General features: G+C 52.1%; 1 protein-coding gene and 1 long non-coding RNA gene across 9 annotated transcripts; one reads left to right on the top strand and one right to left on the bottom strand.

Annotated features, from left to right (window-relative positions):
- The first annotated feature begins 992 nt into the window (after positions 1-992).
- On the top strand, positions 993-21,674 carry METTL25B (methyltransferase like 25B). 8 transcript variants are annotated; one of them, XM_083715741.1, is made up of 10 exons: positions 5,385-5,748; positions 5,807-5,950; positions 15,077-15,184; positions 15,531-15,658; positions 15,930-16,146; positions 17,150-17,212; positions 17,315-17,461; positions 18,770-19,425; positions 20,544-20,728; positions 20,980-21,674. In XM_083715741.1, the coding sequence occupies exons 1-10, from the start codon at positions 5,686-5,688 to the stop codon at positions 21,096-21,098; spliced, it is 1,830 nt and encodes a 609-aa protein (XP_083571867.1). In that variant the 5' UTR covers positions 5,385-5,685; the 3' UTR covers positions 21,099-21,674. The 8 variants fall into 8 exon arrangements, with proteins under 8 accessions (XP_083571870.1, XP_083571869.1, XP_083571867.1 ...); XM_083715742.1 differs by having other exon boundaries at positions 5,387-5,748; positions 5,831-5,950; XM_083715744.1 differs by lacking the exons at positions 5,385-5,748; positions 5,807-5,950 and adding an exon at positions 993-1,082.
- LOC310833527 lies at positions 8,868-11,526 on the bottom strand. The gene is made up of 2 exons (XR_014558750.1): positions 10,048-11,526; positions 8,868-10,015 (listed from the first exon to the last, which is right to left on the bottom strand). It is a non-coding gene; the product is annotated as an uncharacterized lncRNA (long non-coding RNA).
- Positions 21,675-21,814: the final 140 nt, after the last annotated feature.

Raw genomic sequence — 21,814 nt, 5'->3', positions numbered from 1 at the left:
TGCAGACACACTTCTTCAGATGCACTGAAACAGAAGTCCCCAGACCCTTAGAGAGAGAGAGAGAGAGCATCTGAAGAAGTGTGCATGCACGGACATGCCCGCTCTCGCCTCTGCACGGGGAAGGAAGGAGCGAGAGGATGGAAGCCCGGTGCGGTCTGAATTGGGGGGTACATTTCCTTTCCTACTACTTTACCAGCTGCAGAGAAAAGGGGCGGGGAAGGGGAAGGAGGCGGCCAATGAGCCGCCAAACCAATGGGAGGCATGTTTTGGAGACTGGAGGGGTGGCGAGATGCAAGAGGAGGGCAGGACTCAGAGAAGGAAGGAATGGAAAAGAACCCGAAACGCTCCCCGGCTGGTCCTGCGCCCCTGAGTTCTTTGGAGCTTCCCCCCAGTCATTGTTCTTGGGGGCTTCTTAGCAGCTGCAAAGATTTTCCCCTTGGGGAATATGGCAATCCTAATCTAGCCCCGTGTCAGGGACTAGACTGGAAGAGTGGGGTGGGAGGGTTTCCAGAAAACAGGCAAGACCAGGGCGAAACCTAAAGCAAAGCGGCGAAGAAGCCGGACCCTTCTTTGCAAGCAAAACTGCTCCAGAGTGAAGAAATCTGCCTGGGTGGCCAGTTGCCCCAGGTCAGGGCTGCAGCCCAGTGCGCCCCCTGCGCCCCAGCACTCCAGACGCTCCTCCTGGACTCCACTACTTGCCCCTGGCCTGCCCCCTTGCTTCCTTGGGGTCTTCCAGGGCGAGGAGAGAGAGGGGAGACCGGCTGGGAAGAGGAGAAGAAACGTCACACACTGATGTTGGGTGGAAATGTATTAAAAAATAAAAAACTGTCCCGTAGCACCTTAGAGAGCAAGTAAGTTTGTTCTTGGTGTGAGCTTTTGTGTGCATGCACAGATACAGTACACCGAAACAAAAGGAGGGGGCCAGAGGAGAAAGGATGCCAGACCCCGCACAGGCACACCCCCGCACCAAGTCGGGAGCGTGAGGAAATCGGCTTTACTCCAGGACCATGTGTAGGGCGCCTTGGCAGCTGGATTTGGCACCAACGCGAGCATGTTTCGGAGACAGCCTTGCGCGGTCAGAGGTAAGGCTGTCCATGCGCGGAGCTGCCCCTGCAAGCACCGGGGGGGGGGAGGCGAGTTATCTATCGAGGGGGGGATGTTTCTCGCGCGTCTTGCGCCCCAGAGTCAGAAAGAAGATCGCCCCGCAATGTGCAAAACACCCCATCTTCCCTCCAGAAAAAGAGGCCAGGAGCGAGTTCGGCAAAGGAGACCCGGTACCACTCCCTTCAAAAGGTCCGCCCGGGGTGAGGATGCCTTTGTCCGGTCCCCCCCCCCCCCCCAGTCCTGCGCCCCTGAGTTCTTTGCGGCTTCCCCCATTCATTGTTTTGTTGGGGGGTTTTAACAGCTGCAAAGATTTCCCCCTTGGGGAATATGACAACCCTAATCTAGCCCCGTGTCAGGGACTAGACTGGAGGAGTGGGGTGGGAGGGTTTCCAGAAAACAGGCAAGACCAGGGCGAAACCTAAAGCAAAGCGGCGAAGAAGCCGGACCCTTCTTTGCAAGCAAAACTGCTCCAGAGTGAAGAAACCTGCCTGGGTGGCCAGTTGCCCCAGGTCAGGGCTGCAGCCCAGTGCGCCCCCTGCGCCCCAGCACTCCAGACGCTGCTCCTGGACTCCTCTACTTGCCCCTGGCCTGCCCCCTTGCTTCCTTGGGGTCTTCCAGGGCGAGGAGAGAGAGAGAGAGAGAAGAGGAGACCAGCTGGGAAGAGGAGAAGAAACGTCACACACTGATGTTGGGTGGAAATGTATTTAAAAATAAAAAAAACTGTCCCGTAGCACCTTAGAGAGCAAGTAAGTTTGTTCTTGGTGTGAGCTTTTGTGTGCATGCACAGATACAGTACACTGAAACAGAAGGAGGGGGCCAGAGGAGAAAGGATGCCACACCCCGCACACGAACCCCCCCGCATCAAGTCGGGAGCGGTGAGGAAATCGGCTTTACTCCAGGACCATGTGTAGGGCGCCTTGGCAGCTGGATTTGGCACCAACGCGAGCATGTTTCGGAGACAGCCTTGCGCGCTCCGAGGCAAGGCTGTCCATGCGCGGAGCTGCCCCTGCAAGGACCGGGGGGGGGGGGGGAGGCGAGTTATCTATATATTTCTCTGCGTCACCGAGTCAGAAAGGGGATCGCCCTGCAGTGTGCAAAACGACCCCCCGTCCCTCCGGAAAAAGAGACCCGGGGCAACTCGCTCCAAAAGTTCTGCCTGGGACGAGGAGGCTTTTGCCCGGCTCCCCGCCCCCGCCCCCCCACCCGCAGCCCTTTTCCGGATCCTGCGCCCTTGAGTTCTTTGGGGTTTCCCCCCATTCATTGTTTCCTTAGTGGGGTTTTAACAGCTGCAAAGATTTCCCCCTTTGGGAATATGGCAACCCTAATCTAGTCCGAGCGCCTGTTCAGGGACTGGAGGGGTGGGGAGATGATGGACGAGGAGGAGGGGGGATGGCGGGTCACGGAAAAGAACCCAAAATGCTCCCCGTCTGCTCTCCAGTCCTTAAGGGGATTCCGTGAGACCCGCTAGGTCGGAGGGTTTCAAGAGGCAAGACCCGGGCGAAACCTAAAGCAAAGCGGCGAAGAAGCCGGACCCTTACTTGCAAGCCAAACTGCTCCAGCAGGGTCCGCCCTCCTTGCCAAGAGACGAGTCAGTGCCCCATTTCCAGTGCCCCCTCCCACCAGCACGACAGCATTTCTGCAGCGTCAGAAGGGAGTGCAGCTCGGAGATGGAAGGAAGGAAAGAATGGAACTTTCTTTGCCTCCGCCCTCGGCCAGATCCCCCCCAGCCCAGGAAGCAGAGCTGTCCACGTTTCCCTTTCCTTGCGAGGAATCCTATACGGAATAAGGGAATTTCCCTTTATAAAAGGGAAGCGTTGGCAGCCGTGCCGAGGAGGCGTTTGCACAGAACTTGGCCCAGCACTATGGAATCCTCCTCCTTTCACAGCTCAAGCCTGGAGAAAGCTGCTCCTGTCTAGCGAAGCTTTTAATGTTTGATGCCTGACTGTATTTTAATATTTAATATTTTGAGTGGCTGGGGAAGCCCGGCCAGATGGGCAGGGTATAAATAATAAATTATAATTAAAAATATAATTATTATTAATGCTCCACTAGGAAGGAGCACAAGAAAGAGCCCGGCTGGGAGTAGGGGCGGGGCTTGCTGGAGGAACGCGGACCATAGACGTGCCACGAGATAGAGCGGCCACCACTCCAAGCTACAGCTTCCGTTCCAGACCGGAAGTTCAGGCGGTGATTTACTTTCCTCACACAAAATCCCTTTTCTCTCTCTCTCTCTCTCTCTCTCTCTCTCTCTGCAATACTGAGGCGGTTTGTTCTCGCTCCTCCTTCTCCCCCCTCCCACCGGGACCTGCCGTGTCTCTGTGTCCGCTTCTCCTAGAAGAGAAGGGAGGGAGCCGAAGGGGCCCCATCTCAGCACGGCGGACCGACGGGGCAAAGTGCGCATGCGCCGCCTTCCCGTGCAGAGCCGGTGACGACTGCGCAGGCGCGGGGGTTCCCTCGGGTTGAGGAGGGTTGCCAACTGATCCGCCCAGCCTCGGCTCCTCTGCGCTCTCTCAGAAGCCGCCTTGTTTTGTTTCGCAGCCCATCGATTCAGAATTTGCCCGTGTGGTTTCCTGAAACGTTTCCCTACAAGGCAGCTCAGTTGCAACAGGAAGAGACATGGCCATTAGAAAGAAAAACCCCCAAATAATAAATAAATAGAATTTTCATGAGCATAATCAATAGCCGGGCATCATCAGCCACCCGGCAGACCTTTGTGGAGGCTCCACCAAGACCGCTGAGTTCCGGCTGCCATAAAACCCCCTTTCAATAAAGGAGAGCGGCTTCTGCCAGCCCCTCTATTTACACATTCATGGAGCGTAAAACCTAGCTGTCAACTTTCAGATTTGAAAATAAGGGATCAGCAGCCTCTCCTGTCCCGGGGACAGTTTACAGGATATCTAACAATCTGGGATAGCAGGCGCTGGAATAAGGGAATTTCCCACAAAAAAAGGGGAGGTTGACAGCTATGAGTAAAAACCCCTGGATCCAGCCAGTGCCCCACCTAGTCAATTCCCAAGAAACAAGGAATTGAGATAGACTGCCTCTGCACCTGGAGGTTCCATGAGGACGTCAGAAGAGCCTGGCTGCTGGGTCAGGCCAAAGGGCGAGCCCAGCCTCCAGGCGGCCAACCAGCAACTGGCATTCAGAATCACGTCTGCCTCTGACCCGTGGAGGCAAAGCACAGCCCCTGGGACGGGCGGCCATTGCTGCCTCCTGTGGCAGAGAGATCCACAAATCAGCTACGCCGGGCGTGAACAATGACTTCCTTGGATTTTTCCTGCAGGGATTTGTTTTTAATGTTGCTTTTAATGTGCCATTTTTATTGTAATTATCTCCGTCTTTTTAACAGAACATGCATTGATAGATTATGATGATGATAATTTATTATTTCTACCCCGCCCATCTGGCCAGGTTTCCCCAGCCACTCTAGGTGGCTTTCAACAGATTAAAAACAGAATAAAACTTTAAACATTAAAAACTTCCCTAAACAGGGTGGCCTTCAGATGTCTTCTAAAAGCCAGATAGTAGTTTATTTTCTTGACATCTGATGGGAGATAGATAGAGACATATATACAGTGGACACTCGGGTTGCGAATGTGATCCGTGCAGGAGGCACATTCGCAACCTGCAGTGCCGCGTCTGTGCATGCGTGGGTCGCAATTCGGCACTTCTACGCACGCATGAAGAGCGATTTAGCACTTCTGCGCATGCGCAAGCACTGAAACCCAGAACTAACCCGTTCCGCACTGTCAGGGAACTGCCATCGGAGCCAGAGGAGGAGGGAGGGCTCCGGAGGGATGCCGGACAGCGTCCCAGGAGGGAGAGAGGCAGCCCATCTGCTGGGGAAGGAAATCAGCGTAGCACCAGTGGAGAAGGGGGGCAGATGGGGGAATCAGCGAGGGGGCTCCATGACTCCTCGCCGGAGACCAGCGGGGAGAGCACGGGTCCTCCACTGCCTACGCCCTCCTTGCGCAGAAGACTTCCGTGCAGGGAGAGTAGGAGGAGACTAGGCGTCAAAGAACTTCTTTGCTGGAAGAAGTTCAAGAAACGCCCACTGACGGATTCTGCCAGCGATTGAGACAGCCACGGGTGAGAGGCTGTCCAGACAGAAAGGGTTCACCCAGGTAACCCAGCCAGGTGTGGTGACGACTTACGCACGAGCAACCCCTAGAACCATTACACGCACTTCCGGGTTTGACGCAGTGCGCAACCTGAAGCATCTGTAACCCAAAGTATGACTGTACATACATAAACAAACAGTTTTAATTCTGTTGATGCTTGTTTTATTTTTATTGTCTGCCCCATATGTTTTCAGCTGTTCTTATGTTATCTGTAAGCTGCCCTGAGTCAGGGGGAAAGCAGGGTATACATTTGTTACTATTATTATTTTTCATTTCTTACCTTTGCACACTCCCTTCCACCTCTTCCTCCAGCCACACCTGGTTTCCTCTCCTGATGTCCACCCTCCTCCTCTCCCTCTCCTGGGAAGCAGCCGCTGCCCCTTGCTGGAGCCACCAGGGGGTCCCCTCCACCTGGGGGGCAGCTCCACAGGGGCCTCCCTGACTCCCGTGTCCCCCGCAGATGGTGAAACGGCTGAGCAAGCTCACGGGGTGCCGCCAGGTGGTTGACGTGGGCGCTGGCCAGGTAAGTAGGGATGCAGGAGGCCTCTCAGGTTCCTCTTCCTTTTCAAAATCTCGCAAAGTGTCTTCTCCCCCCTTTCCCCCAGGACCACCTCTCTCGCTTCCTGGCCTTGGGCCTGGGCCTCTCCGTCACCGCCTGGTCTGCAAAGTTTGACCAGGAGCTGGTGCAGGCGCTGAGGAAAGAGGAGACCAAGCAAGGAGGGCAGGTGAGAAGGCGGAACGTCAGGGGTGGGGAGGGGGTGTGGCAGAGGGTCCTGGCTTCCTGAGGAGGGGGGAGGCAGTCCCTCAGCTCCAAGCCATGGCAGGCAGCATCCTCAGGCACTTGGTGGATTCCCACATGGCAGGGGGTTGACTAGATGACTCTTGGGGGGTCCCTTCCAGCTTCTGTGAGCCACGCGCCCTCCACTTAATGCCCCCTCTGTTTCCTTCAACCTCCATGGCTCCCCCGGCCAGAATCCCAGGAGCTGAGTCTTCTATGCCTCTCCCTTGAACACAAACTCATCTGCGGTTCCTGCATTGTGGGGGGTTGGACTAGATGGCCCTTAGGGTCTCTTTCAACACTGCAGTTCTATCATTCTATGGCATGGGTAGGCAAACTAAGGCCTGGGGGTCAGAACCGGCCCAATTGCCTTCTAAATCCAGCCCGCAGACAGTCTGGGAATGAGCGTGTTTTTACATGAGTAGAATGTGTCCTTATGTTTAAAATGCATCTCTGGGTTATTTGTGGGGCATAGGAATTCATTCTTTTTTCTTCCCCCCCCCCAAAAAAAAAGAAATATAGTCCGCCCCCCACAAGGTCTGAGGGACAGTGGACCGGCCCCCTGCTGAAAAAAATTGCTGACCCCTGTTCTATGGAGTGGTGGGGGGGGCTGTACATGAATGTATATTTAAGCAAGGGTTGTCAATGACTTTGACCAGATTTCCTTATTTTGAAGTTGAAGAGTGTGGCAGGGCCAGCTCCCTGATTAGGCAGAGTGAAGAAACTGCCACCACAGTGCACCCACTGCTCACCAGCAGATGTCCATGGACAGGAGGGGGTGGGGGGAGGCACTCCTCTACTTGCCCCTGGGCTGCCCTCTTGCGCCTTCTCACCCTCTTTGGGGTGTTCCAGGGGCAAGTAGAAAAACACACCCACCCACCCACCCCTGCGTCCCCCCAGAAAAAAGCACTGGTTTAAACAATACCAGTTTCATGTTTGCAAAGGCAACATTAAATATCTAGGCACATTAACACCATGAGACTTATCTAAATTAGTGTCATTAAACAACAACAAAATATACCATGAGGTATCAATAGACATAGACAGGTGAGAGCAGTGCCTTTTTTCTGGGGTATGCACACCCCTAAACATTTTGTGAATCTATTTTTGGCCTCATTGAGGGGCAATATTTCAATATGAGTAGGAGAATGAGAGTACCCCTAAACATTTTTAAAGAAAAAAAGCACTGGATGGGAGTCATTGAACCTGACCCTGTGGAGAAAAGTCAATGCTCTTAAAATGAACATAATACCTAGTTTATATCTTAAGAGGAATTCCAATTCACATACCGAGCAAATACTTTCTCAAAATTAAATCTTTGTTTAGAAAATGCCTTTGGTGCTCTTCAATTCCAAGAATATCTATGCAAAAAATGCAGATACCAATAAAAGGAGGAGGATTTTGGATCCCAGACTTAGAAATGTATCACCAAGTATATTTGCCGTCAGGTAGACAATCCTGGAGACCCATAACTGAAAACAACTGTCCAAATTGGGCTGCTTTGGAATATTCCTATGTAGCACCTCTAGAAAGATGGGTAGCACTTGGGTCTAAATACATACATTAATATTTAAGATGCTATTGAAACAATAACATCAGTTAGAATGATACCACATGTCCAAAAAATATAAATTTGACCTTTTCTCCCACAATAAAATGACTTTGTGGGGAAACCGGTCTTTAAAATCAGGAAAGAAATTGTAATATGGGAGAGATGGATGAATTTCGGTATATTAACATTAGGCCAGTTGATAAACGAAGAGGATGAATTTTAAACATAGTCTATCCTAAGAGACAAATACAGATTACCTACAAATGCTCAATGGCAGTATCTCCAGATAAAACACTTGGCAGCAAGTGAGGAGGAATTAAAGAACCTTTTAATGAAGGTAAAGTAAGAGTGCAAAATATGGTCTGAAGCTCAACATCAAAAAAACTAAGATCATGGCCACTAGTCCCATCACCTCCTGGCAAACAGAAGGGGAAGAAATGGGGGCAGTGAGAGATTTAACTCCCTTGCATTCCATGATCACTGCAGATGGTGACAGCAGTCACAAAATTAAAAGAGGCCTGCTTCTTGGGATAAAAACAATGACAAACCTAGACAGCATCTTAAAAAGCAGAGACATCACCTTGCTGACAAAGGTCCGTATAGTTCAAGCTCTGGTTTTCCCAGTAGTGATGTATGGAAGTGAGAGCTGGACCATAAAGAAGGCTGATCGCCGAAGAATGGATGCTTTTGAATTCTGGCGCTGGAGGAGACTCTTGAGAGTCCCATGGACTGCAAGATCAAACCTCTCCATTCTGAAGGAAATCAGCCCTGAGGGATCACTGGAAGGACAGATCCTGAAGCTGAGGCTCCAAGACTTTGGCCACCTCATGAGAAGAGAAGACTCCCTGGAAAAGACCCTGATGTTGGGAAAGATTGAGGGCACAAGGAGAAGGGGACGACAGAGGACAAGATGGTGGGACAGTACAGTAGTACCTCTGGTTACGTACTTAATTTGTTCTGGAGGTCGGTTCTTAACCTGAAACTGTTCTTAACCTGAAACACCGCTTTAGCTAATGGGGCCTCCCACTGCTGCTGCGTCGCCACCGCACAATTTCTCATCCTGAAGCAAAGTTCTTAACCTGAGGTACTATTTCTGGGTTAGCAGCGTCTGTAACCTGAAGCGTATGTAACCTGAAGCGTATGTAACCTGAGGTACCATTGTATTCTTGAAGCTACCAGCATGAGTTTGACCAAACTGCGGGAGGCAGTGGAAGACAGGAGGGCCTGGCATGCTCTGGTCCAGGGGGTCATGAAGAGGCGGACACGACTAAACGACTAAACAACAAAAAACCACCATCTACCGACCAGCAGCTTTTACAACCTCAGAGACCCCAGAGATCTTGAAGCAGTTTATTAATTCTTAGGCAAAAACCCACACCATGAATATTTCAACATATATAATTCTTTGTTATTAGCAAACCAATTTGATATACGGGTACACAGGGAGGATCGGAATAAATTAGAGATCTCAAATTTCGACCACATTGGGAAACTGTTTTAACTACTACAACAAAGGTGCCTCTGGACTTTAAATTGAAGCTCATACAACAAAAATAATATTTAGAATATACTGGACCCCATTATGTTTTTATTTTAAAAAGGGCTACCTAAGGTATCTAACTGTTGGAAATGCAATCAGGATAATGCTTCTCTAAAACACGTGTTTTTTCATTGTCCTATATTGAAAGATTTTGGCCGAAGGTAACTGAACTGTACGGAACAACCTTACATTTATAGAGCAAAATATCCTCTTGAATTATATTATATACTCAGCACATGGAACCTTACAAAAGGACAATACAAGTGGACCCTCCATGCCCTTACCACAGCAAAGAGACTGATCCTGATGAACTGGGAAAATAAAAATGAGGCTCCCTTCTATGATTGGACTGAAGACTTGTACAAACTCACAACATATGAACAACTTGCATATAAACACAGATTTGCCATGGACAAATTCAGTGATATTTGAAATCCATTCTTACAAATACTGTAATAGATTATAAGATCTGGTGAAGTATAATAACTTTGTAAAATATGCAGTTTTGGGTTCCCCATCCCCTTTGTTTTCCCTTCCAAATGGCTTGTTTCTCTTTTTCTCTCTTATTTTCGCCTCACCATGTTTAGTGCACATATAATTAGATACTTTTTGAGTTTTAAATCAAGATTTCTTAAAACAAAACGAGCAGCAACTGGTGAAAGCAGGGGCCAGTGAGGCCAGAGACCGGGGCGGCAGGAGGTGTAGTTCAGCAACCTCTGGAGTACAGTGGTACCTCGGGTTAAGTACTTAATTCGTTCCAGAGGTCCGTACTTAACTTGAAACTGTTCTTAACCTGAAGCACCACTTTAGCTAATGGGGCCTCCCGCTGCCACCTCACTACCACAGCACAATTTCTGTTCTCATCCTGAAGCAAAGTTCTTAACCTGAAGCATTATTTCTGGGTTAGCAGCGTCTGTAACCTGAAGCGTATGTAACCTGAAGCGTATGTAACCTGAAGTGTATGTAACCCGAGGTACCACTGTAAATGCTGTCTTGTTTTTAACACTCGATTGGGAGCTGCCCAGAGTGGCTGGGGAAACTGAGCCAGGTGGGCAGGGTATAACTAATAAATCATTATTAATGATTATTATTTACTATTATTAATTTTTTTGAATATTTTATTAGGGATGATTCACACCCTGTCCAGCACTTTCTTGATCATCTTCCCTGGGGCAGAAGATATAGAAGCAGGATTAGGCGCACCAACAGGGTAAAAAACAGCTTCTATCCCTGGGCTTTTAGGCTGCTGACTGAAAAGATAACAACAGGGCAACTGACTTTCAGGTTTGGTGTGTGTGCGTCAGTAAACGAGGGGAATTAAGACTAAGACAGTTGAGTGGGGGGTGCTCGTGTAATCTCACTGTATACAAGTTGTACAAGTGACAATAAAGTATTCCAGTATTTCATTCATTCATTCATTCATTCATTCATTCATTCATTCGTTGAATATAAGAACATATAATCAAATACAAGCAATCAAATAGTTTTCCCCTAACATCCCCCCCCCCAAATACAGCCCCAACTACATCCAGGTAATTACATTAGTAATATAATCAAACCAAAAATTATTTCTAGTTGCTGGTTTAAAAAACATCATTCCACATGCTCCCATGTGTGTTAGTTGGTTTAAATGCTTGTTCTTGATGATGAATTAATATGTTTAATTTCAAAATGAAAAGATCTAAGGATGTTAATGTTCAAGTTAAATTTTATAAGAACCATGATTTGGAAAACCGTTAAAAGGGTATGCTTTGAAATTCAACCAAGGGGAAGTGAGGAAGTCACTTAACAATGTGAATAAGTGCAATTTTTAATATGGTTATGATTTATGTTTGTTTGTTTTATGTGTTTGTTTATAATTTTGTGAAAATCAATAAAAAAATGGGGGGGAATAAAAAATAAGTGCCTGTTCTTTCTTTGATGTATATGTAATAAAGGAAAACCATGTTACGTAAAAGTTCTGTAGTTTCTCACATTTTCTTTCCTTATTATTATTATTATTATTATTATTATTATTTGGAACTCGGGAGGTTCCCTGGCGCCGAACCAAACCAACGGAAGCGATGTTTTTACACCAGCCGTAATAATAATAATAATAATAATAATAATTTATTATTTATACCCCGCCCATCTGGCTGAGTTTCCCCAGCCACTCTGGGCGGCTCCCAATCAGTGTTAAAAACAGTACAGCGTTACATATTAAAAACTTCCCTGAACAGGGCTGCCTTAAGATGTCTTCTGAATGTCAGGTAATTATTTATCTCTTTGACATCTGCTGGGATGGCGTTCCACAGGGCGGGCGCCACTACCGAGAAGGCCCTCTGTCTGGTTCCCTGTAGCCTCACTTCTCACAATGAGGGAACCGCCAGAAGGCCCTCGGCACTGGATCTCAGCGTCCGGGCTGGATGATGGGGGTGGAGACGTGCCTTCAGGTATACTGGACCAAGGCCGTTTAGGGCTTTCAAGGTCAGCACCAACACTTTGAATCGTGCTCGGAAACGTACTGGGAGCCAATGCAGATCTCTCAGAACTGGTGTTATGTGGTCCCGGCGGCCGCTCCCAGTCACTAGTTCAGCTGCCACATTCTGGATTAATTGTAGTTCCCGGGTCACCTTCAAAGGTAGCCCCACGTAGAGCGCATTGCAGTAGTCCAAGCGGGAGATAACCAGGGCATGCACCACTCTGGCGAGACAGTCCACAGACAGGGAGGGTCTCATCCTGCGTACCAGATGGAGCTGATAAACAGCTGCCCTGGACACAGAATGGACCTGTGCCTCCATGGACAGCTGTGAGTCCAAAATGACTCCCAGGCTGCGCACCTGGTCCTTCAGGGGCACAGTTACCCCATTCAGGACCAGAGAAGTCTCCACACCTGCCCGCCTCCTGTCCCCCAAAAACTGTACTTCTGTCTTGTCAGGATTCAACCTCAATCTGTTAGCCGCCATCCATCCTCCAACCACCTCCAGACACTCACACAGGACCTTCACTGCCCTCACTGGTTCTGATTTGAAAGAGAGGTAGAGCCGGGTATCATCTGCATATTGATAGACACCCAGCCCAAACCCCCTGATGATCTCTCCCAGTGGCTGCATGTAAATGTTGAAAAGCATGGGGGAGAGGACAGAACCCTGAGGCACCCCACAAGTGAGAGCCCAGGGGTCTGAACACTCATCCCCCCCCACCACTTTCTGAACACGGCCCAGGAGGAAGGAGCGGAACCACTGTAGGACAGTGCCCCCAGCCCCTCAACACAGTCCAGAAGGATGTTATGGTCGATGGTATCAAACGCCGCTGAGAGATCCAGCAGAACTAGGAAACAGCTCTCACCTTTGTCCCTAGCCCGCCGGAGATCATCGACCAGCACAACCAAGGCAGTTTCAGTCCCATGATGAGGCCTGAATCCCGACTGGAAGGGATCCAAATGGTCCGCTTCTTCCAGACGCGCTTGGAGTTGTTCAGCAACCACCCGCTCAATCACCTTGCCCAAGAATGGAAGGTTTGAGACTGGGCGATAGTTGGCCAAATTGGCCGGGTCTAAAGATGTTTTTTTAAGAAGCGGTTTAATGACCGCCTCTTTCAGCGGGTCTGGGAAGGCTCCCTCACGGAGGGAAGCATTCACCACCCCACGAAGCCCATCGCCCAGTCCTTCCCGGCTAGCTTTTATAAGCCAGGATGGGCAAGGATCCAGGAGACAGGTGGTTGGTTTCACTCGTCCAAGCAGCCTGTCCACATCCTCGAGGGTAACAGATTGGAATTGATCCCACACAACTTGACCAGACAGGACTCTAGCACTCTTCCCACCCCGGCCCTGCTCCCACGGTGGAGTCTACCTCTTCCCGAATCTGAGCGATTTTATCTGCAAAAAAATTTGCCATGCGAAGTCGGAGGCGAAGCCTTCCAGGAAAAGACTTTGGGGCGATTGACTGATTCGAGTCAGTCAGTCAGTCAGTTAGTGATGGGGGGGGGGGGGGTTATTTTCTGAGGCGGCTTTTTTTGCCCCCGAGTCAGAAGGAGGCTCGCCCGGGAGAAAAGAGGCCGGGAAAGTGAGTTTGGCGGCGGACGAGCAACTTACTTCCGAAGTCCCGCCTGGGGCGGAGAGGCCTTTTCTTCAGGAAAGGCGCAGAGAGAGAAGAAGGGGCTCCGCTCCGGCCAGAGGCGACGACGAAATGGCGCCCCTCGGGCCCAGGAGGCGGATCTTGTGGGCGCGGGATGCTCTTCCGGGTCAGGACTCAACTACTTCCGGCGAGGCGGAAAGGCCGCGACGGTACCGGCTTCTCTCCTTCTCTCTTTGCCCCGGCGGGCTTTCCAGCGGGGGGGGGGGGGAGGAGAGCGCAGACTCCGCGTTGGGGGGGGGCGCGGGGTCCCGCCCCCTGGAAAGGCCCCCCTTCCCGCCGCTCTGTGGGGACGCAGGACCATAGACGTGGCACGGGATAGAGCGGCCTCCTCTCCCCACACAAAATCTCTTCTTACTCTCTGGGTGCCCCGCCTGGAGTGACGAAGGGCTTCCTCGGATCTGGGCCCTGAAGGGATCTCTTTTTAAGGCTGCTTGGAATGTGCCGTTTTTTAATTGGAATTACCCGTGTGTTTTTAAAGAGAACATGCATTGATAGATGATGGTGATAATAATGAATAATAATAATAATAATTAATATTAATGATTTATTGTTTCTACCCCACCCACCTGGCCAGGTTTCCCCAGCCACTCTGGGCAACAGAACATTGAAAACAGAATAAAACTTCAAACATTGGAAACTTCCCTAAACAGGGCTGCCTTCAGATGTCTTCTAGAAGTCAGATACAGTAGCACCTCATCTTACGTTTGCTTCATGTTACGTTCTTTCAGGTTATGTCCCGCGGCGACCCAGAAGTACTGGAAAGGGTTACTTCCGGGTTTCGCTGCTCACACAGCTGCAGAAGCGCAAAATGACGTCACGCACATGCGCAGAAACGGCGAATCGCAACCTGCACATGCAGAGACGCGCCGCTGCAGGTTGCGCTCTTTTCATGTTGCGAACGGGCCTCCGGAATGGATCCCATTCACAACCAGAAGTACCATCTGATGGGAGATAAATAGGGACATATATAATACATGTACAGTACAGGTAAAGGGACCCCTGACCATGAGGTCCAGTCGTGGCCGACTCTGGGGTTGCGGCACTCATCTCACTTTACTGGCCAAGGGAGCCGGCATACAGCTTCCGGGTTGTGTGGCCAGCAGGACTAAGCCGCTTCTCTTCCCCATATGTTTTCAGCTGCTCTTATGTTATCTGTAAGCTGCCCTGAGTCAGGGGAAGAGGCAGAGTACACATTAATTATTATTACTATCCAGTTCTGGGCACCACAGTTCAAGAAGGACACTGACAAACTGGAACGGGTCCAGAGGAGGGCAACCAAAATGGTCAAAGGCCTGGAAACGAGGCCTTATGAGGAACGGCTAAGGGAGCTGGGCATGTTTAGCCTGGAGAAGAGGAGGTTAAGGGGTGATATGATAGCCATGTTCAAATATATAAAAGGATGTCACATAGAGGAGGGAGAAAGGTTGTTTTCTGCTGCTCCAGAGAAGCGGACACGGAGCAATGGATCCAAACTACAAGAAAGAAGATTCCACCTAAACATTAGGAAGAACTTCCTGACAGTAAGAGCTGTTTGACAGTGGAATTTGCTGCCCAGGAGTGTGGTGGAGTCTCCTTCTTTGGAGGTCTTTAAGCAGAGGCTTGACAACCATATGTCAGGAGTGCTCTGATGGTGTTTCCTGCTTGGCACGTGGTTGGACTCAATGGCCCTTGTGGTCTCTTCCAACTCTATGATTCTAAGATTCTAAGACAGAGCTGTTCCGCCTGGCCTTTGGTTTGGACTCGGTCTATGATTCTATGATTCTATGATTCTACTATTACTATTTCCTGCTTTCCATCACCGCAGGGCACAACATCAATTAAACCACAGTGAAATAACTTTCCCCTCTTTCGCCTTTCCTTCTGCAGAGTCTCCTTGTGATGGTCGGCTTCTCCCTGGAAGCCCAGAAGCGCTTAGCGGCCGACATCACCCGCGTCCTCTCCCTCTACGGCTTCATTGCGGATGCCTACATCATTGTGAGTCAGCCCCCATCTCCACCGCTGTGGGGCAGAAAGGGATCTGGGGAAGGATGGCAACCTGGCCTCCTCACCGGGATCCGCATGATGAGCAGGGTGGGGGTCCTGGGCTTTTTCCTGAAGACTCTGGGAGGGGTTGGGATGCTCCCCATTCCCGCACAACTCTTTGCAAGGCTGCAGGCACACCATACATTTAAAGAACACTGGGAACTATAGTTTCCCCGCATTGAACTACAGTTCCCAGCACTCTTAACAAACTGCATTTCCCAGGGGAGGGGGGGCAAGAAGCACGCAACTGTAACCCTGTTCCACCCCACCCCACCCCACCCTCTTTCTTCCCTGCTAGGAGTTTTTCACAGACAATCTGTGGGGCAGCCTCCCGCCGTCCTGGCAGGCTGCCCTGGCTGACCTCCAGCCCCCACAGCTGGCCGCCCTCCTGCTGGAAAATAGACACGCCAGAGAGGAAGAAGCCAGGTAAGGTTGAGGGTGTTGTGGGTCTCCTTGGGCAGCCTCAAGGGTGCTTCCTCGGAAATGGGTGCATTTGAACCCGCCTTGTATGAACGGAGGGCCAAAGGGATGCAGGGCTCCCATCGAAGCACTTTTCTCACGGTTTGAAAACACAGAGGCCGTGTTGTGAATTTAATTTTCTGTCCCTCCCCTGCCATTAAAGACAAATGAGAATGTGGGTGGTTTTGAGACTCCACGTTACCTGCCACCGCTTGTCTCCCTCCCTCGCCCCCCTCAGGTACAGCTCGGTCTGGCCACTCTCCCTGCTGGCCTTCAAAGCCTCTGCCGACACCTTGGCGTTCCCCCGGAGGCCCAGTGGCTGGGCTGGCAAGTCCAAGGAAGCCGGGAGGCCGGAAGAGTTCCGGGACAACCAGTGCCAGAGCTCCAGGCTCCCGCCGCTTTTCCGGAAACACGTCAAGCCCAAGAAGCAGCACGAGATCCGGCGTCTGGGGCAGGTACGGCTGAGCTGGGGAGGGAGGGCGGCTCGAGTCAGCGAGCCCAGCTGCGTGTCACCAAGGAGCCAATAACTGCTACCCCCACTGCCAGGCCCAGCCCTGTTCTCACTTGTTCCTTTTACATCATGCCCAGGGTGGCAAACACACCACTACCGGAAAGCATTCTCAAAACAGGGCATTTGTTTTCTACAAAACAGGGATTTGGGGGTCACCAGGAACACACGTCAGATGCCAAGCCTGGGTACAGACAAAGGTCTTTTTTTTAAAAAAAAAAAATTAATCATTTTGTCAATACAAACAACAACTGCAAAAGACACATACACCAAAAACCATAATAACAATAATAACACAATTTGACAGTTCAGATTTGAATACACTGATATACTATACCTTTTTAACAATATTTTCCCACCTCTCTCTCCTCCCCCCACCTCCCACCATTATCCGCCTTATTGCTTAAATATTCATTCCAGATTTCTTCATATTTATCCATTCTCAATTTGCAATTCGTTCGTATGTAGCTAATCTGTCCATATTATCGCTCCATGTTGCACTCACTCCTGAAAGCCAATTACAAGGGAGGCGGGCACAACTCCCGAAGGAAGGTCTTCCACAAACAGGAAGCCACCACTGCAAAGGCCCTGCTATGAGCCAGTGCCAACCAGGCCCAGAATAAGACCTCCACAGCCTGTCAGAGGGTCCAAGCAAGGCATCTGCTTCGGGGGGGGGGGGGGGCTGTTGCCAGAGCTGCAGCGGGTCACTGCAGGAACTACTACTGTGCTTCTGATGCCCCCGTGGCCCTGCCCACCAGCGTTTCCTTCACATGCTCCTTTCCACCTCTTCCTCCAGCCACACCTGGTGACCTCTCCTGCTGTTGCCCATCCTCTCCCTCTCCTGGGAAACAGCCGCTGCCCCTTGCTGAAGCCACCAGGGTCTCCCTCCACCTTCGCTCCCTGAGTGGGCAGCTCCACAGGGGCCTCCCTGACTCTCGTTTCCCCCGCAGATGGTGAAACGGCTGAGTGAGCTCACGGGGTGCCGCCAGGTGGTTGACGTGGGCGCTGGCCAGGTAAGGAGGGATGCAGGAGGCCTCTGGGGTTCCTCTTCCTTTTCGAAGTCTCGCAAAGGCTGCTTTATTTACAATGTCTTCTCCCCCCCCCCTTCCCCCCAGGGCCACCTCTCTCGCTTCCTGGCCTTCGGCCTGGGCCTCTCCGTCACCGCCATCGAGGGAGACCCCCGGCTGGTCGCCCAGGCTGCCAAGTTCGACCAGGAGCTGGTGCAGGCGCTGAGGAAAGAGGGGGCCAAGCGAGGAGGGCAGGTGAGGAGGCGGAACGTCAGGGGTGGGGAGGGGGTGTGGTGTGTGGCAGAGGGTCCTGGCTTCCTGAGGAGGGGGGAGGCAGTCCCTCAGCTCCAAGCCATGGCAGGCAGCTTCCTCTGGCACTTGGTGGATTCCCACATGGCAGGGGGTTGACTAGATGACTCTTGGGGGTCCCTTCCAGCTTCTATGAGCCACGCGCCCTCCACTTAATGCCCTCTCCTTTTCCTTCAACCTCCGCGGCTCCCCCCGCCAGAATCCCAGGAGCTGAGCCTTCTATGCCTCTCCCTTGAACGCAAACTCAGCTGCGGTTCCTGCACTGCAGAGAGTTGGACTAGATGGCCCTTAGGGTCCCTTCCAACTGAAAATATCTGGGGGAACTCCTGTAGCTGACGATCAGAAGCAAGGAGTATTTTCAGGGGAGCACATGTTCCTCACATGTAGGCCTAGGACCCACGTACCTACGGGACCGCCTCTCCTGGTATGCCCCACTGAGGACCTTAATGTCCCAAAATGACAACACTTTGGAGGTCCCAAGTCACAAGGTGGTTAGATTAGCCTCAACCAGAGCCAGGGCCTTTTCAGCACTGGCTCCGGCCTGGTGGAATGCAAGAGACCAGGGCCCTGCGAGACTTGATATCTTTCCACAGGGCCTGCAAGACAGAGCTGTTCCTCCTGGCCTTTGGTTTGGACTCGGTCTGACCCTTATGTCTTCCTTCCCCTTATGGTTTTGATTTATGGGCTACTACTAAAATGAGGCCGCTTTTAAAATTGCATTTTAACCTGTATTTTAAATTGTGCTGTTCCCCCTGCCCCACATTATGTTTCCATTGTAATTTTACTGGTGTTAGCCATCCTGAGCCCGGCTTTGGCCAGGGAGGGCGGGGTATAAATAAAATTTATTATTATTATTATTATTATTATTATTATTATTATTATTATTATTATTATTATGTCCACCAGAGGGACCTTGAGGAGCTGGCCAAGGAGCCAATCCCTGCCCTGTGTGGAGATGTTGCCAATGGGGATGGAGCCTGTGGTCTCCCGCATGCAAAGCAGGCTCCGTCCCACTGAGCCACAGCCCTTCTTTTCAAATTAAAGTAGGACACTAGTCCTCATGGTTTATGAAAAAATGGTTGAAATAGGAACACACCTTGTTCAGAGCCATATAACTTTGTTCTGGGAGCTCAGCAGGTTAGGGGGAGGCTGGCCCAAACCCATCCTAGTCCCCAGGCAGGGGTCCTGGCCTCACCCAGCCCCTCCCTGGTTCTCCTGCCGGGTGACACCTTCTCCCTCTTCTCCTCCCCACAGGTCCCCAGCGGCATCTCTCTCGAGGGGCCGAGGCACGTGGCTGGCTGGGTGGATCCTGGGGCGCCGTGGACCGAATTCTGGCAACTGCTGCAGCACCCAGAAGTGGAGGAGCGTGGCTCTGCGGTGGATGGAGGCAGCCTTGGGACAGCAGGCGTGGATCCTGGGGGAGGGGACCTCCCAGGCCCCCCGAGATGTGGGGCCGGCAGCGCCCCCGCCTGCCACACCCCCAGGGGGCGCCAGCTGCTCCTGACAGGACTCCACGCCTGCGGTGACCTGAGCGTGGCCCTCCTGCGCCACTTCGCCCGCTGCCCCCACGTGGCGGGCATCACCTCCGTGGCCTGCTGCTACATGAAGCTCACCACGGCAGAGGCCCCCATCCCGCCAGGGCCTGGCCCCCCGCCCTGCCCCGCAGAGCCCGGCTACCCACTGAGCGCCTGGGTCTCCGCCCTACCCGGCCACCGGCTCTCCTACAAGACCCGCGAGGGGGCCTGCCACGCCCTCGAGGACTACGCCCAACGGCTCAAGGGCCAGAGTGCCGCCCTCAGGACCCACTGCTTCCGCGCAGCCTTGGAGACGGTGATCCGGGCTGCTGACCCGGCCAAGAAGCGCCTGGGGGTGCAGACCATCGCCAAGGCCCACCAGCTCACCTTCGGCGAGTGAGTGAGCCCAGGGGGCGGCGAGTGTCAGGCCAGGCAGCTCCACTGCAGGGGGTTGGGATAGATGGCCTTTGGGGGTCCCACACAACTCTCCAGTTCCATGAGTCAGTTAAAGCTGTGGCTGCAAATGTCCTCAAGGATTTTGGGGGTGGGGGTGGAGGACGGCCCTGTGTGGATATGGGGTGGGGGCACAGCAAAGGTCAGCTCCAGAAACCAAGGCGCTGCCAATAAGCAGCCATGAACCTTATTAGCTGCGATTCCTGCAATGCTGGGGTTGGGCTGGATGACCTTTGGGAGGCCCTTTAAATAATATGATGTAATAATAATTTATTATTTCTACCCCACCCATCTGGATGGGTTTCCCCAGCCACTCTGGGCAGCTTCCAAGATTAAAAATACATACAGTGGTACCTCAGGTTACGGACGCTTCAGGTTACAGACTCCGCTAACCCAGAAATAGTGCTTCAGGTTAAGAACTTTGCTTCAGGGTGGGAACAGAAATTGTGCTCTGGCGGTGCGGTGGCAGCAGGAGGCCCCATTAGCTAAAGTGGTGCTTCAGGTTAAGAACAGTTTCAGGTTAAGAATGGACCTCCAGAACGAATTAAGTTCTTAACCTGAGGTAAAGGTAAAGGGACCCCTGACCATTAGGTCCAGTCGTGGCCGACTCTGGGGTTGTGGCACTCATCTCGCTTTACTGGCGAGGGAGCCGGCGTACAGCTTCCAGGTCATGTGGCCAGCAGGACTAAGCCGCTGGAGCGGTACCTATTTATCTACTTGCACTTTGAGGTGCTTTTGAACTGCTAGGTGGGCAGGAGCAGGGACCGAGCAACGGGAGCTCACCCCGTTGCAGGGATTCGAACCGCCGACCTGATCGGCAAGTCCTAGGCTCTGTGGTTTAACCCACAGCGCCACCCGCGTCCCTTAACCCAAGGTACCACTGTACAAAGTTTGCAGTTCTACAGTTCTAATGGGTGTGGAAACCAAAAGGAGCCCCCAAAATGGGGCAGAGGTGGGTGGGATTTCCCCCAGACCTTTTGCACTTCAGCCCAAGTGCAGGGGCTCAGCGCGGCGCTCTCTCTCTCTCTCTCTCTCTCTCTCTCTCTCCCTCCCTCCTCCAGGTACGCCCGCTTGGGTCTGGAGAGGGTGGGGCTGGACCCTCGCACGAGGCTGGAGCCTGGCCCCTTGCAGGCACTGCTGGCCCAGGAGGGGAAAGTGGTGGCCTTCTTCAGCCTGGCCCTCCTGCTGGCCCCCCTGGTGGAGACCCTGCTGCTTCTGGACAGGATGATCTTCCTGCAGGAGGAAGGTAAGTGGGGGTGGGGGGGTTCCCCAGCCACAATTCCTGAGCTGCAGGGGGTGGGCCAGATGGCCTTTGGGGGTCCCTTCCAACTCTGCGAGCACCAGAGGTGGACAACAACCCTGCAGGCCCAGTGGGAACTCCCTGCCCTACTGAGGGGGGAAGTGCCTTGCTCCAAGCAGCCTTCCCCACACCTGCCGCCCCCCAAATGTTGCCCCAAGCACAGCCAGGACCCTCACCGGGCTCTCCTCCCCAAACAGGGTTTCACTGCCAGCTCCTGCCGCTCTTCGACCCGGTCTTCTCCCCCCGCAACTTGGTGCTAGTGGCGGCCAAGACCCCTCTGGGCTCTGCTCTCTTGGACGTGGCAGCAGAAGACTGAAGGGGACAGCTTGGCGATGTCTGGACCCACACACCCTGCCCCACACTGCAGGAAGCCAGAGAACAGGAATACCCACGAGGGAAAAAGTAGGGTGTCGGCACTCTGGACACCTGGATTCAGCCACAAATGGAGGCTCCTGCTGCCATCATCTCTGGCCAGGTATGGTTCAGAGAGGGTGGAAGAGATCTGGAGAGATTTTCCCCTTTCCATCCATGCCATGGAGGCAAACAGACTCCCAGAAGAAGCATGGAGATGTGAACTGCCTAACACCTTCCTCCTTGGCCCCCTCCTCAGTAAGGAAATGCAGAGGAAGGTAAAAGACCCTCACCCATCACCAAGTCCAGCCGAGGAACGGCCTCTCCCAGGACTTTAAGAGCGGCAGAAAGCAGCTGGGAAGGGAGGATGTCCGGAAATTCCAGTTACTCGTAAACTTCATAAGTGGCTTGGCTGCTCATTTCCATCTTTTTCTGTGTTTTTTTCCATGCACTGTGGACTTTTATGCATTGTAACTTTGCCGCTGTTTTTAGTAATGTGTTGAATGTTTTTTAATTTATTAACATCACTGTTGAGAGCAGATTTCTGCTTATCTGATATTTCCAGAATGAGTTTCACCGTGTACTATTGTGTTGCTGTTCTATTATTACCGTGTACAGTGGACACTTGGGTTGCGAATGTGATCCGTGCGGGATGCACATTCGCAACCCGCAACGGCGCGT

The sequence above is a fragment of the Podarcis gaigeae genome (assembly GCF_964106915.1).
Source record: "Podarcis gaigeae genome assembly, chromosome: 16".
Classification (NCBI taxonomy): domain Eukaryota; kingdom Metazoa; phylum Chordata; class Lepidosauria; order Squamata; family Lacertidae; genus Podarcis; species Podarcis gaigeae.
The sequence above is the reverse complement of the archived record's forward strand: the minus strand, read 5'-3'. Positions and strand labels throughout refer to the sequence as shown.

Bases quoted from the DNA above. Each gene is read 5' to 3' on its own strand.
- METTL25B (XM_083715741.1), top strand. From the start codon at position 5,686: ATGGTGAAACGGCTGAGCAAGCTCACGGGGTGCCGCCAGGTGGTTGAC. The intron at 5,749-5,806 runs GTAAGTAGGGAT...AATCTCGCAAAG, and splicing joins TTGACGTGGGCGCTGGCCAG to TGTCTTCTCCCCCCTTTCCC. The intron at 17,213-17,314 runs GTAAGGAGGGAT...CCTTCCCCCCAG, and splicing joins TTGACGTGGGCGCTGGCCAG to GGCCACCTCTCTCGCTTCCT.